Source organism: Crotalus tigris, unplaced genomic scaffold (assembly GCF_016545835.1).
Source record: "Crotalus tigris isolate CLP2741 ecotype Arizona unplaced genomic scaffold, ASM1654583v1 scf7180000017774.6281472, whole genome shotgun sequence".
In the NCBI taxonomy this organism is placed as follows: domain Eukaryota; kingdom Metazoa; phylum Chordata; class Lepidosauria; order Squamata; family Viperidae; genus Crotalus; species Crotalus tigris.
The window spans coordinates 1,783,214-1,798,726 of NW_024096625.1; the positions used below are offsets into that span (position 1 = coordinate 1,783,214).

The window sequence follows — 15,513 nt, forward strand, 5'->3', positions numbered from 1 at the left end:
CTAATTTAGATTTTATGGTTGTAAACAGCATTGTAGATGAACATGTGAGTGATAACCTGCCCTTCTATCCAGTTTTCTTATTTCTTTTCTGTTTGGTTTATATATTAAAATGTTTTGACTTTCTCTTTTGTATTGAGGATAGAAAGTAGGTTTAAAATCCTTCAGTTAAATAAAAATGAAAATTTGTCTCCTTTTCAAATTAAACCTTGAGAAATGTTTGTGAATGATGCTTTTTTGCTTCAATTCAAAACCTCAGCAGCTTTTCGATTTATTTCTAGGCCTGGAGTATGCCTTGTAGTTTCTGGTCCTGGTCTTGTAAATGCTCTGGCTGGAATGGCAAATGCAAACATGAATTGCTGGTAATAAATCTGTATTTTCTCTTTTATTTCCAAGTACTGACCTCCATGTTCAAATGCCATTTATCAGGAAAGCAGATAACCATATCATATCTTCACCCTCTCACCCCATTTCCTCTCCCATTTTATTCAGTTTTAAGCAGATCACATCTGTGCAGAGGAGAACACAAATATATTTTATCCCAAGAATTAAGAATTGTCTTAATGTACTTTAATTCATTTCCTTGCGCACTTCAGTGAGTGATCTCTACGGTTTAGTTTGGATGGGACTTATAAAGAACATGTTTATCTGACAAGGAAGATTACCAAACAGATTTTGCATAAAGATTTCTGTGCTTTTGTAACAAATTTTTATTAACTGTATATTGCATATAACCTTCACTTGATTTTGAGAAGTTTATAGCATTGCTTGGTGCCTCTTAAAAAAAATAAGTCATTTTTTGGTAACTGTCAAATTATCTGATAGAAACATAAGAATGTTTGCTTTAAGATAAAGGTAGTGGTTCTCTTATCATACAATTGCATTCATTTCAAATGCTAACAAGGTCATGCTCAAAACCTACAAGCTAGGCATCAGCAATATGTGAACCAAGAACTATCAGAAGTATATGCTGGGTTTCAAAGAAGCAGAGAAACTAGAGATCAAATTGCCAACATTCACTGGATTATGGCGAAAGCAAACAAGTTTCAGAAAACATCTACTTCTGCTTCAAAAACATCACAATAAAATAGATCACAATAAATTGTGGCAAGTTCTTAAAAAAATGGGAGTACCAGATCTTATCTGTCTCTTGAGAAATCTGTATGCAAAGAAGAACAGTTAGAACAAGACATGGAATAACTGATTAGTTCAAAACAGGGAAAGGAGTAAGACAAGGCTGTATATTGTCACCTTACTTATTTAACTTATATGCAGTCTATCATGCAAAATGCTGTACTAGATGAATCACAAACAGTAATTATATGACAATTCGGAAATAAACCTCTGTTTGGTTATCAATGACAGACACTTGCAGATACAGAACTGTTATTATACACATTATTGCCCCGACTCTTGTTCTGGATGTCTCGTCTTGAGTTTTCATAAAGTTTCATAATAAACTTTGAAACCGATGGTCAAGCCATGCTCTATGAACTTCGCTAGCAGTACTCCTTTGGCATCCTCACATTTGGCGGGATTTTCTATGGCACCACTTCGGGTGTGGTATTGGTTCACGATAATGCTCACCGGCGCACCGCTAGACTCAGCCAAGAACTTTTGAAGCAATTCTGTTGGGATGTTTTTGATCATTCCCCCCATACCCCACATTTGGCGCCAAGTGACTACTACTAAGGAATTTCAAACCTTGTAAGACGTTATGAAAAGTGCCTCAATTTGAATGATGGTTTTGTCGAAAAGCAATGTAATGTTGTAGTTTTCTAATGTGTAAAATAAAAGTTCCGTATTTGCGAGTGTCTGTGATTGATAACCAAACAGGTTTATTTCCAAATTTCTCTCATATTTCTTGGGAGAAATATCAGATATGCAGACAATACCACTCTAATGGCAGAAAGTGAAGAGGAACTAACAAACCTCTTGATAAGAATGAAAGAGGACAGTGCAAACGTTGACTTGAAAACACAACATTAAAAAAGTAACATGGTATCCTGTATCATCGTTTCCTGGCAAATAGAGGGGAAGAAATGGAAGCGATGTTGTATTTTATTTTCTTGGTCTCCAACATCAACAGACAGCATAGAACAAACTAGTGAGACATATTTAAATCCTAATTGTTTTTCCTTACTATTTCTTCCTTCTTTTTGAATGGATGAAAAGTTCCCAAAAGACTTGATGAAACTGGTATGGGTTCTGGTTCTTACAACATCCTGCCCAGGCAATAAGATATCAGCTTTAATCAAAAGTCAAAGCAAGTAATATTTAGGATTATATAACCTTTTAGTTCACAAGTTGCTTATTCAAAAATTAGGTGAATCAGACTCTTGTTTTTAAGGAATTAAACTTTTGTTTAATTTTTTTTTAAGGCCATTGATTGTCATTGGAGGCTCCTCTGACAGAAATCAAGAGACAATGGGAGCTTTTCAAGAATTTCCACAGGTGCTCATCTCTGTTATTTTTTCATAAAAGAATACCTGGATACTTTAGAAAGCTGTTTTTCAACTTGGTGTTTCTCGACTATTTTAAAATCAGTGGACTTCAACTTCCAGGGAATTCTAGAGTTGGAGTCCACACATCTTAAAATTGCCAAGGTTGAGAAATATCACTGTAGCTGATGCCCTTTAGATTGTTCTCATACCACATAGTCCCCATAGAGATTTTCATATCTCAGTCAGTATTATTGATAGGCATAAAAACTAAAAAAGTCCAGACTGAATTGGATAATCTTCCTGTCCCCTATTTTTATCAAAAGAATGTACTCTCTGAGCCTCTGTAATAAATATTTTACATAAAAATCAGTAAGTTTGCCATCATCAACAAATCTTTGTCATCAACTGCTTGGCTCTTTTAAAACTTTGCTTTTAGACTAATTATTCTGTTTCTATTTTAACGTAAATATAAAGGACAGCTCTTTTGCCTGTTTTCTGGTAGATTATAGTGCTTTCTGATCTATCATACTAAGAGCCAGTTGTAATAGTGATTAAAGGCACTGGGCTAGAAATTGGGATACTGAGTTCTAGTTCTGCAATAATACAAGGTAGCTGAGTATTTTGTGCCAGGGAAAACTGTAGGGATTTATTCCTGTGATCACCAGCAGTTGATAATCAACCCACCTTCCCTTCCAAAAAATAAACATTAAGTAGATATACTCCTAACTTTTCATTAGTCTCCTCCCTAGCTGCTCTCATGCATACCTTAAGTTTCTCCTGGAACAGTTTTGGAATATTGGTGCATTAGTGATATTAAGACTTTGTTTCATTAGTAAACAATTATATAATTAAATATAATCCAGTGTCATTTGCCCCACATATGGCCAGGTGCTATTAACTTTATTTATTTATTCAGCTTACATGGATGCTTGTTCATTTTTTTTGGACTGTTTGAGTTTTTAACTATAAAATAACTTCACTTTCTAATTTTTCAAATGATCAAAACTTTTGAAATGGTAATGCTGTACGTTTTACAAATCATAACCTTTTGTGTTAAGAACAGATTTATGCAAATGTAGTTGGAAGTCTTTATAAAGAAGCTTTTCTACAGATGATTATGATACAGCAATTGGGAGTAATCCTAGCATTATTTGGAAGTACCTAATAGTTGTGGTATTTATAAATAGAACCTCTATGTTCATTGCTAGAGTACCTCTGCAAAGCATTGCAATAGCCCCCTGATTTTCCTTATTATTTTTTTGTAGAAATATGATGTGATTGGATGGATTGTTCAGCTGATCAGATCCTGTTGTAAAATCATATTGTTAATTTAAATAATAATAATGTATGCTTTCGTTTCCAGGTTGAAGCATGTAGGCTTTATAGCAAATTTTCTGTCAGACCAAGCAGTCTAGAAGCTATTCCTGCAGTTATTGAGAAGGTAAAAGATAAAAATTAGCAATATTTAACTCTTTCTCATATAGCTCTTTAAGACACAAATAGCATTGGAAAATTGTCATATGGCTGGTGGTGCTTGAATAAATCAATGGGTTCAGTTATTTATATTTCAGAATAATACATCATCAGATCCAACTTTAAAAATGGCCAGTACCTTTTAAAATGTTAATGTTGTATGTTAATATTATTTCACAAATAAGTTAGCTATGTAATTTTATACAATATAATGATTATAATAATTTATACACACACATATTCTCTTACCTTATAGTATACTAGTATATACTAATGTGATAATTGTTTCGTCAATCAGTAATTGATTGACAAAATCATCTGTCAATTGCTAAAGGCAGCTTTACTGGAACAGCTTACATTCTGCAATAATGCCTTTAACATCATCAGACATCAACATCTGCCTGTCTCAGATCCTTGAGAAGGACTCAATAGGTAGATAAAAATGTAAAATCCAGTCTAAACATCTGGTTGAAACCAACCATGATAATAATGTCATAAACCAGCAGTGCTGGTCTCAGAGGTTATCAGCAATTTAGAAAATCTGTACAAAATCTGTTCAGATGGAAACTAATTCATTAGAGAAGCCTGGGGATCATGCTTATCTAGTTATCTGGGAGCAGTTTGAACCTGGTGCCCCCTAAGGAAATAGACAAAGTCCTTGAAGCGGTTAAGATTGAAGATTAAAAGTGCAAATAATGATACACAAACATTTCTGAAGCATACAAGCTAGCTTCTGTTAAAGTTACATTTTGCATAGAAATGATGTATAAGGATCCTTACGCTACTATAGAGCCTTTGCTCCAGGAATCTTTAAATGAGCCTCTAATTCCATTTACATTTTGAGGAGGAAGTCCTTGTAATAGCATGGCTATACTACTATGCACAATCTCAAGATAAAAAAAGAGAGGTTTGTTACAGAAAAACAAGCCCATTTTGAAGAGCTATCTATCTAGGAGTCAACGTTTGTTGTAGAATTCAGCCAGGGATTTTGATTTGATGACTCCAAGTCTATCTGTTCATAGAACTAAATAGACCAGGGATATGCCCACTTAACAGATTGAATCCAACAGTTATTCATTCTTCAGTAGACAGATGTTCATTTTCTCCATTGTTTACTTAAAGCATTTTTATCAATAAAGGGCTGGTGTAATTAAAAATAAAATAGAATTCTTAATTATGATTACTGCCATGTATTTTATCTTGTGACTTCTCTAACCAATCTAGGCTGTCAGAATCAGTATTTATGGACGCCCAGGTGCCTGCTATATTGACATACCTGGAGACTTTGTAAATCTGACCATAAAGAAAAGCTCTGTCAAGTGAGTTGTTACCATTATGAATAGCAAATCATTTCTACTGATAATGTTGCAATATTTTTACTATATTTGTGGTTTCTCGTGAGTTGTACCCTTAATAAAGGTAAATATTGACTCTACAAATTACCATAACACAAAATATTTTCTGATGTGAGAAACTTTAAAAAAATAGAAGGCAGATGCATCAAAAGATTGTAACCAACTGGTCCCATCCAACGAATTCTAACTTTTAAAATTTATTCTTTGACAAACTTTTATAAAGAAATTATTTAGAATGGAAGATAAAACAATTGATTATTTAAATGAATGTTCAGTTCCATGAGTGATTCAAATGTAGAAATGCATCCTTAAGAACAATTAAATGGGATTTAGTGGTAACCCATTGCTCAAATAAGACATTTCAGATTTTGGAAGGCATGTCAGGATCTCCAAATCCTAGGCCACATCCAGGGTTTTACAAGGAAATTGCCAGGGCATAGGCAGATATCTCAGTCAAAAGTGTGATTTCTTCCCAAGCATGAATCTTGCCCATTTTTTAAATAAGATTTCTTAAGATGAAAACAGGTATGCTACAAAAATGCCAGCACATGAACCATTTTTCCTTTAGAACCAAAATGTATTTCTACATTAGGACAAGTTTCTCATATCTTTAAGATATAATTAAGGAAGGAAAGTTAATCTCCTTTCAGATATGTAGACAATTGTCACATGAATCTTCATCAGTTTGAGAGCCAACACTTATAGTTCATCAGTTGAGAGCCATTTTTGCCTTTCAGTTGCTATGTCTTATATTTCCTTGAAAACTTTACAACAACTTTCCTATTTTTTATTGGTCAATATTATATTAGAGGCAGTAATGTATTTTTTGCTTTTGATCTTGTTCCTTGAGAATAAATATGAGAGAACCCATGTAAAGAAGCATTTGGGCACCTTGATCCACAAAAAATGTCTCGTATGTATCCTGACTTACAGCCTAAATGTTGGAGATGTGGTTGTTTGGATGCTACTTACTATCATATTTGGTGGTCGTGTAAAAATATAAAAGCCTTTTGGATTAAGATATGGTGGAATATTCAAAGAATTTTTAGAAGGAGGGTAAAATTTACCCCACAATTGTTTTTGTTAGGTATTGTTACTGATTGTGATACTAAAGAGACCACATTGATGTTAAATTTAATTACAGCCGCAAGGCTGTTGGTAGGGCAATGTTGGAAGAAGGAATCTTTGCCTACTTTGCAAGAATGGTTTCTTAAAGTTTCTTATCTGGCGGAAATGGCAAAGATTTCGGCTTTTTTGAAGGATCAATCGCAGGAGAAGTATTTTGCGGTATGGAAAAAATGGATAGATTTTATACAATATAAGTTGGATATTAAAAAATACCATTTAGTTTTTCAATAACTTATATTTAAAATTTAAAATATCTTATAGATTTTATTTCCTTTTTTTATTTTTATTTTTTATTCTTATTATATTTTCTTTTATCTTTTTTTGTCTTTTCTTTATTCTTTTTTCTTTTAAGTATTATTTTTTTGGTATTTATGTTTTTATATATATATATATTATTGTTAATTATCTTATAGTTTGTTTAATTAATGTATTTAATATTTAGATTTATTCATGGTTTATATTTCTTTTTTTTTTAAGATTATTTGAAGAAATTTTAATTAAGCCTATGTTCAGCTCTGGGAAGGTCGGGGGAGGGAATGGGAGAGTTGGGGAGGTTTGGGGGTGGGTTGTTTTGTTTTTTGTAAAATTTTAAAAAATTCAATAAAAAAAAAAGAAGCATTTGAAAAAAACTAGCCAGAAATTAACGGAATATAATTTTTAACTGGTTAAAATGAACAAAAAAGTGAAATCATCACATTCTAATCATATAAAAGAAATTTATTTTTATAGAAATTATTGTCCACAGGATCTTTTCTGTCTATGCCAGGGAAATTGAAGTCCACGAGTCATAAAAGAGCCATGGTTGACTACCCCTGGTCTATGCCTACCCATATGCTATGAAGCAAAATATATAATTTGCCTCTAAATGCAATTTTTTATAAGATTTCTGCCTATGTATTAAAAAGACCTTATTACAGAGTAAGCATTTATAAATACACAGAATGCTAGCTTTATTTTTGAAGATTGGTGTTATTTTTTTTCCCCACAACTATCTATATACTTTGCTGCAATGGAGAATCACACCCTCTAAATTGGCTTACTTCTTTCACTTGCTCTGGTAAAATTTAAGCCACTTTCAAATTGATCTCAACTCATTTCACTTTTTTTTTCCTTTAATTTCTGGCTAGTTTTTTTTCAAACTAATCTCAACTTGTGATGAGTACAGGCAGATATCCATTTTGTGGGCTTGGTAACAATATAAAAATGGTTTGCCATTGCCACCTTGCTTAGTCTACATTTCATTTCTGCAGCAACACATTTTACATTATCAGAAAGTATTTTCTATTAGTATCTGCCAAGTGACAAGGAGGTGATTGTCACCTTAACAATACAGGTAGTCCTCGACTTACAATTATTTATTTAATGAATGTTTAAAGTTACAGTGGTACTGAAAAAAGTAACCTATGACTGGTTTTTACTGTTGCAGAATTCCCCTTGACACATTATCAGAATTCAGGTGCTTGGCACATGGCATGTATTTATGACAGTTTCACTGTCCCAGGGTCATGTGATCACTATTTGTAACTTTCCCATTTGGCTTCTGATAAGCAAAGTCAATAGGGGAAGCTTAACAACGGCAGGATTCACTTAACACTATAGTGATTTGCTTAACAACAGTGACAAAACAGTCATAAAATGGCAAAACTCATAACAACTGTCTTAACAATAGAAATTTTGGATTCGGTTGTGATCATAAATCAAAAAATGCTTTTATCTAAATGTTGTTTCAAGAAAATTCCAAAATGTGAACATATTGGACCAAAATTCCCCTGGAGTGCCTTAGCTCATGTGTGAAGATATATTTTTTTCGATCATCCACTAACCAAGAATATATCATTCCTCCAATAGTCAATGCATTTCCATAGCTTTTAACAGGACTTTTCATAGATGCTCCTTTTAGTTCTCTTGTCTGTCTATAAACCTGTCAAATTTCCTACATGTTGTTCGTCCATTGATTTTTCGATGAAGTCCTTGACATCTTGTGGGTTATGGGCCATCAACGATGTGTCCGTAGGTAGCTAATAAGACCGATGTTAGCACGGAATGTTCTGCCACATACTGAACAAAGAAATGTAGACACTGTTACTTCAGCATTTGCAGCTCTGGCTTTGCGGAGTGTTCGCTTTTCTTGTGCCAAGATTGTGCCAAAATTTCTTGTGCCCAAATTTCCTACATAGTTTTTGATTAAAGAGCATAAACAGATACTTTAGTATTTTAAGTTCCAAATTGGTTTACATGCTCCATTATTTATCATTTCTTTATTGAAACAACTAGCTACAAAGAAAGATATCCTTTACTGGCCAAGACAGATGATTTTTATGTTCTATTGCGCCTGATTATGTAGATGATATATTTAATTTTATAATTTCTAACATAAATTGTGGTGCAAAATTACTGCTTTCATACCTAAATTGTATTTTCATAGAGTTCAAATATAGTGGTGGTGATGATGATGATGATGTTGGAAGGGACCTTGGAGGTCATCTAGTCCAACCTCCTGCTCAGGCATGAAACCCTATACCATTTCAGACAAATGGTGGTCCAATCTCTTCTTAAAGACTTCTTGTGTTGAAGCATTCATAGCTTCTGGAGACAGTTTATTCCACTGATTAATTGTTCTAAATGTCAGGAAATTTCTCCTTAGTTCTAGATTGCTTCTCTCTTTGATTAGTTTCCATCCGATGCTTCTTGTCCTGCCTTCAGGTGCTTTGGAGAATAGCTTGACTCCCTCTTCTATGTGTACCCTTCCTGAAGCTGATAGTTAAAGTAGTATTATTTCCACAAGGAAAACTATTAATGGTACTTTATGTTTGTTAGTTTTATTTTTAGCTTTAATACTATGATAAAGGTAAAAGTTTATCCTGTCCAGTCATGTCCAGCTCTAGGGGATGGTGCTTTATCTTCGTTTCTTATCTGCAGGAAACTGTGTTGTCCGAAGATCTTCAGTGATCATGTAGCCAACATGACTATAGGCTGAAGTGCACATTATCTTCCCATTGAAGTGGTACCTATTTGTCCACTCGCATTTGCATGCTTTCAAATTGTTAGGCTGGCAAGACCTGAGGCAAGTAACGGGAGCTCACCCTATCCTATGGTGCTTAGACCTTGAACCTGGGCTGTCACCTTGCCAGCTGACAAAGTCAGGTTTGTTAACTGCTGAGCCATTGCACCTTCTCCCTTAACATTTTGATAGGCTCTATAATAATGCCTATTTAACAATTTTTGGAGTTACACTTAAAACATGCCTTTTAGTATTAGTTATTTACAACCTAACTGCAGTACAGGTCTCTTCCTCCCCTCTTTCTCTATTCAGCAGAAAAAAATGTGTGCTTCTATTATTTTCAGAATTCATATGCTTCTTTTTTTTTGTAAAAATTTTTATTTTCAACTTTACAATACATAACAATCTTACAAATACTTCAGATAAAAAATAAAACAAATTGATACACACCACATTCGGTCTTCCCGCCCATTTCCCCCCAAACCACATCCCACCTCAAACCAACTTATTTCTTTCCCTCTTTTTCTTCACTCACCCCCTCTCCTCCTTCACCTCAACCTTCCTACTTACTTCTCACCTTCTTCTCCTCCCTCTTGATGCGGTCCAGGGGAAATGCCCGAGCAGTTCCTCTCTCAAAATTAAAACATTAGTATTATATACAATAAGACTATTTCTACTTTATCTGAACTACTTAAACTTCAACCCATCCCCCCCATCCCCCTCCCCCCCTCTCCACTGACTTCCCAGAGCAAAATACAGGATTATGCAAACATATTAAACATAATCTATTTAAGTTTACTAATTATACAATGAACAAAATCATAAAAAACCCTTAACTCTCTTCAAACTTTAACATCATAAGTTTATAAACAAAATCATTGCTCATAGAATAAGTGAAACTTTGTAGTTCCATATTTCTTCTGAACATATTCTATCCATCTTCTCCAGACGTTAAAATATCTCTCTTGTGAATGGTCCTTCAAATAAGCAGAAATTTTAGTCATTTCTGCTAAATTAGAAACCTTAAATACCCATTCTTCTAGAATTCATATGCTTCTTTAATGTCCTTTAATTTTTAATCTTTAATTGCGTATATGCTTTTATAATTTTGCTTTGTAATAGTTTTTGCTTACACCTAAGCCATTCCAAGCATTGATTGGAAATAAGTCCAGCAGATAAGCTTGTGAGATCCACATTATATCTTTCTTTCTAGTACAAATTATTTCTTCTCAAAAGGTCGTATTGAAATGTAGGGTTTCCCAACTATGTTCTCAAAGCAGATTGAGTCTGGAATTTCTTTTATGAAACAATTTCAGAATACTTTTCTCCACTATAGGAAAATGGATCATTGAACTTGCTGTGATTGTTTCTTTTCTACAGTGGGTGTCTGTTTCTGTCTAGTGAGATAATAATTTTACTGCAGGAAAGGACTTCTATTATATACTGTTTGGTTTTTTCTTGAATTTTTTTTGAGCTGTTATTGATCTTTGATTTTGTAGCTGTAAGGGAGTGTTGCTCTCTGACTCTTAGAAATGATTTTGGACCTGCCTATCAAAATGAGTAGAAGGAACAACCTAATTTTCAGGATACTTCCAATCACTATAAAAAAATGCTTCATAGTAAGCCAGTGTTCATTTTGGGGGAAATAGAGTATGTTCACATCAGTTGCTCATAATAATAGCCTGAAATTATAATATACAAATAAAATATGGTAAGTGAGTAATTGTCCAACCTACACGAGTTCAAATCCCAGGGTCAGATAGATTACACCCCAAGGTTCTCAAGGAACTGGCAGATGTGACCTCAGAACCACTGAACTATATTTTTCAAAGATCCTGGAGCACTGGGGGACTACCGGAGGACTGGAAAAGAGCTGATGTAGTTCCCATCTTCAAAAAAGGAAAAAAAAATGGACCCAGGAAATTACAGACCTATCAGCCTGACCTCAATACCTGGGAAGATCCTGGAAAAGATAATCAAACAACGAATCAACGAACACCTAGAGGCAAACAAAGTCATTACTAAAAGCCAACATGTGTTTGTCAAAAACAGATCATGCCAAACAAATTTTATTGCATTCTTTGACCAAGTGACAAAATTAGTGGATCAGAGGAATGCTGTGGATATAATTTACTTGGACTTCAGTAAGGCATTTGATAAAGTAGATCACAACCTACTACTTGACAAGATAGAAAAATGTGGGGTAGACAGCATCACCACCAGATGGATCCAGATTGTTGGGGGCAATGTAAATATATATATATATATATATATATATATATATATATATATATATATATATATATATATATATATATATACATATACATTGCTTACTGGTGTACACCGCTTAGAGAGTGCTTGCACTTAAAGCGGTATATAAGTCTCATAAATAAATAAATAAATCCGTAGCTGGCTGACCGGCCATACTCAGCATGTGGTCCTCAATGGAACCTCATCAACATGGAAGTGTGTAGGGGGGTGCCCCAGGGTTCTGTTCTGGGCCCAGTGCTCTTCAACATCTTCATCAATGATTTGGATGAGGGGATACTCATCAAATTTGCAGACGACACCAAGCTGGCAAGAATAGCAAACTCCAGAAGACAGGCTTAAGATACAGAAGAATCTGGACAGACTTGAACACTGGGCACTATCAAACAAAATGAAATTTAATAGTGAAAAAAAGCCAGGTTCTACATTTAGGCAAGAAAAACCAAAAGTACAGGTATAGTATAGGGGATACCTTGATCAATAGTAGTAACTGTGAGAGGGACCTCGGAGTCCTAGTGGACAATCACTTAAATATGAGCCAACAGTGTGCTGCAGCTGCCAAAAAGGCTAACACAGTGCTAGGCTGCATTAACTGAGGGATAGAATCAAGATCACGTGAAGTGTTAATACTACTTTACAATGCCTTGGTAAGGCCACACTTGGAATACTGCATCCAGTTTTGGTCACCGCGATGTAAAAAAGATGTTGAGACTCTAGAAATAGAGTGCAGAGAAAAACAACAAAGATGATTAGGGGACTGGAGGCTAAAACATATAAGGAACAATTGCTGGAATTGGGTATGTCTAGTTTAATGAAGAGGAGGGGGGACATGATAGCAGTGTTCCAATATCTCAGGGGCTGCCACAAAGAAGAGGGAGTCAATCTATTTTCCAAAGCGCCTGAAGGCAGGACAAGAAGCAATGGGTGGAAACTAGTCAAGGAGAGAAACAACCTAGAACTAAGGGGAAACTTCCTGACAGTTAGAACAATTAACCAGTGGAACAAACTGCCTCCAGAAGCAGTGAATGCTCCAACACTGGAAGTTTTTAAGAAGAGACTGGACAGTCATTTGTCCGAAATGGTATAGGGTTTCCTCTCTGAGCAGGGGGTTGGACTAGATGACCTCTAAGGTCCCTTCCAACTTTATTGTTGTTATTGTTGTTATAGTTGCTTAATGAGTCTGTTGTTTGTTCCAAATCTTTTTTGAGGATTAGTTTTTTATCCTGTCTTGCAGGTATATTGACTGCTGTCCAGCACCTCCTATCAGTATGGCTGAAGAGATGACCATTTCTAAAGCAGTTTCATTAATTTTACATTCCAAGAAACCACTTTTAATTATTGGCAAAGGTAGTCCTATTTCAGTCTTATCAAAACAAAGATGAAACTGCAAAATATAATAATTGAAGTGTTTCTTTTCTTGTTATATTGTTTAGTCTATTTATAAAATAAGTTAATAAATTCTTTTGTTTTTTGAAATTAAAATCTCCCAGGGATTTATTTTGATTTTGCCTAATGAGCAAAATATAATAATTTTATCTGAAACTGTTTGGTTGCTGTAGCTTTATATAAAGTAAAAGTAAGCATCTTTTTCTAGAAATTGTGTTTTCAACTTCTAAAACTTCTAGTTTTAAAATTAGCTTAACTGTGAATACGATGGTAACGCAGCGATATCACCGGAGTGGATGGGAAATAAAATTATTTTTTTAAAACCAGGATTGCCTCAAAATTTAATTGATAGACTTTCTAGGAAGCAACATATCTATTTTAGAATTTAATTTAGAGGGAGGGAAAACATTATAAATATGATTGTCCCATCTTGGCAGCATAATTTAGGGAGGCTATAAAAAAGGGATCTTGACATTTACTACACCTTTGCAAAGGGAGAGACTATTAGAAACCTGCTTTGCTATAAAAATGATGCCAGGTGATTGTATAATTAAAGATTCTTAATTATTATTTTAACTAAAGGGCTTGTTCAAAATGTATAGATTATTATTTTTAATTCTTGCATGTTATTAGATCAACAATTTTGATTGTAGCAGTTACTTTCTTTTTATAGGACAGTTTTAATTGAAAACACAAAACTAGTCATTATTGGAAAATAAATCATTTTTGCAATCACAATAAAATATTGTAAACTTTTAAAGTTTAATACTTCTGCAAATTAACAGTATTCTATGTTAAAAGATTATCCTTTTGTATGCAAGACTTTATTAAGGCCAAACTGCATATTATTTTTTTTTCTAACATTCAAATGAAGGTATAAGTGGTTCTCAACAAAATCATCAATAAAAAGCGTTACTTGCTCAAGGATTGATAAGAGTGCTGTATTAGTGTCATGGAACCTTTTATGAGAGTGGTGTGTCTCTTAGGTGCTGCTTATTCACGTGCTGAAAATAGCATCAGGAAATTGGTGGACCAGTGTGGGCTTCCATTTTTGCCTACGCCAATGGGGAAGGGAGTTGTTCCTGACAATCATCAGTATTGTGTAGCTGCAGCCAGATCTAGGTAAATACACAAACTGAGTCTTTCCTTCCAACTTTTGAAATTAAAGGTAAAGAGCATAATATCATTATTACAAGAGCCAAAATAACATATTGGTAAAGGTATTAACATCACATTGGGGAGATAACTTATTCAATAAACCACAATTAAACAGTGTACCGCAGTGATGGCGAACCTTTTACAGACCGAGTGCCCAAACTGCAACCCAAAACCCACTTATTTATCACAAAGTGCCAGGGCTGCATCAGCATTGTGATGCCCTGGGGGGGGGGGCAGGGAGGCGTCTCTGAGTGCTGCCTCTGGCACGTAAAAACCGGGGGCACAAAATGGCCCACCGTGCTGCAAGGTGCAAAAATGGCCACCATCACGCTGCGGAGTGCAGATGCAAGGCACTGCACCACGCAAGAACAGGGCATGGCTAGTAAGTATCACGCAGTCACTAGCCCCGCACCATTTGCAGCATATGTGTGCTTCCAGTCCACCAATCGACAATGGTTGGTGACCTCTGCTCTACCACCTCTATTCGAACTTGCTAGTCGGCCCGCTTTGCCACCTTTGTGCTGGGTGGGGCTCTTGCTCCAGGCAATGGTAGCGGCCTAATGGACTTGCTGCTGGTGGCAGTGGTACGCGTGCCAACAGAGAGGGCTCTGAGTGCCGCTTCTGGCATGCGTGCCATAGGTTTGCCATCACTGGTCTACCATATCAATTTAGGGGAGGTAGGAATCATTCCAAACCTCAGAGCTGTTAATATTTTGGAGTGCTAAAGAGCAACATTCAGTTATAATGATTAAAGAACACAAAATTTTAATGGTTAAGATCTATTCTGTACATTTTTAATATATATGAAAATAGTTTAATTGATTTCCTTTCTTTTTAATGACCAGGGCACTACAATATGCTGATGTGATACTATTACTTGGTGCCAGATTGAATTGGATTCTGCATTTTGGACTTCCACCAAGGTTTCAGCCAGATGTAAAAGTTATTCAGGTATTCAGACAAATATCCTTTAGACACATTCCAGAGCTATGGTTTTAAATAAGGTGCTTTTCAAAGGTAGTTAGATTACAATGCCCAGAATGTTCAATACAATTTTCCATGTTTGCTGGGAACTTAGAATTTATAACTTATTTGGAAAGCAGCATTTGGACAAGGAAGTCTGGTATAGCCTGAGTGTATAACCAGTGCAAGATTTACTGGAGACAGGATAAGTGAACAATAATATAACATCAGTTTAAAAACTTTTTAATCCTCCAAGCCAGAGGTCCCCAACCTTTTGGGCATCAGGGACTGGTTTGGTGGAGAAAGATTTTTCCACGGACCACAGAGTGCATGGTTT

At 35.0% G+C, this 15,513-nt stretch overlaps 1 protein-coding gene across 2 annotated transcripts in view; it reads left to right on the forward strand.

Annotated features, from left to right (window-relative positions):
* HACL1 (2-hydroxyacyl-CoA lyase 1) overlaps positions 1 to 15,513 on the forward strand; it is a 31,393-nt gene that overhangs the window by 6,538 nt on the left and 9,342 nt on the right. For both annotated transcript variants that reach the window (XM_039341958.1, XM_039341957.1), the window contains exons 4-10: positions 279 to 359; positions 2,379 to 2,451; positions 3,805 to 3,882; positions 5,139 to 5,233; positions 12,904 to 13,016; positions 14,042 to 14,177; positions 15,059 to 15,164. In XM_039341958.1, the coding sequence (XP_039197892.1) occupies positions 279 to 359; positions 2,379 to 2,451; positions 3,805 to 3,882; positions 5,139 to 5,233; positions 12,904 to 13,016; positions 14,042 to 14,177; positions 15,059 to 15,164 (682 nt within the window). The remainder of the gene's footprint in view (positions 1 to 278; positions 360 to 2,378; positions 2,452 to 3,804; positions 3,883 to 5,138; positions 5,234 to 12,903; positions 13,017 to 14,041; positions 14,178 to 15,058; positions 15,165 to 15,513) is intronic.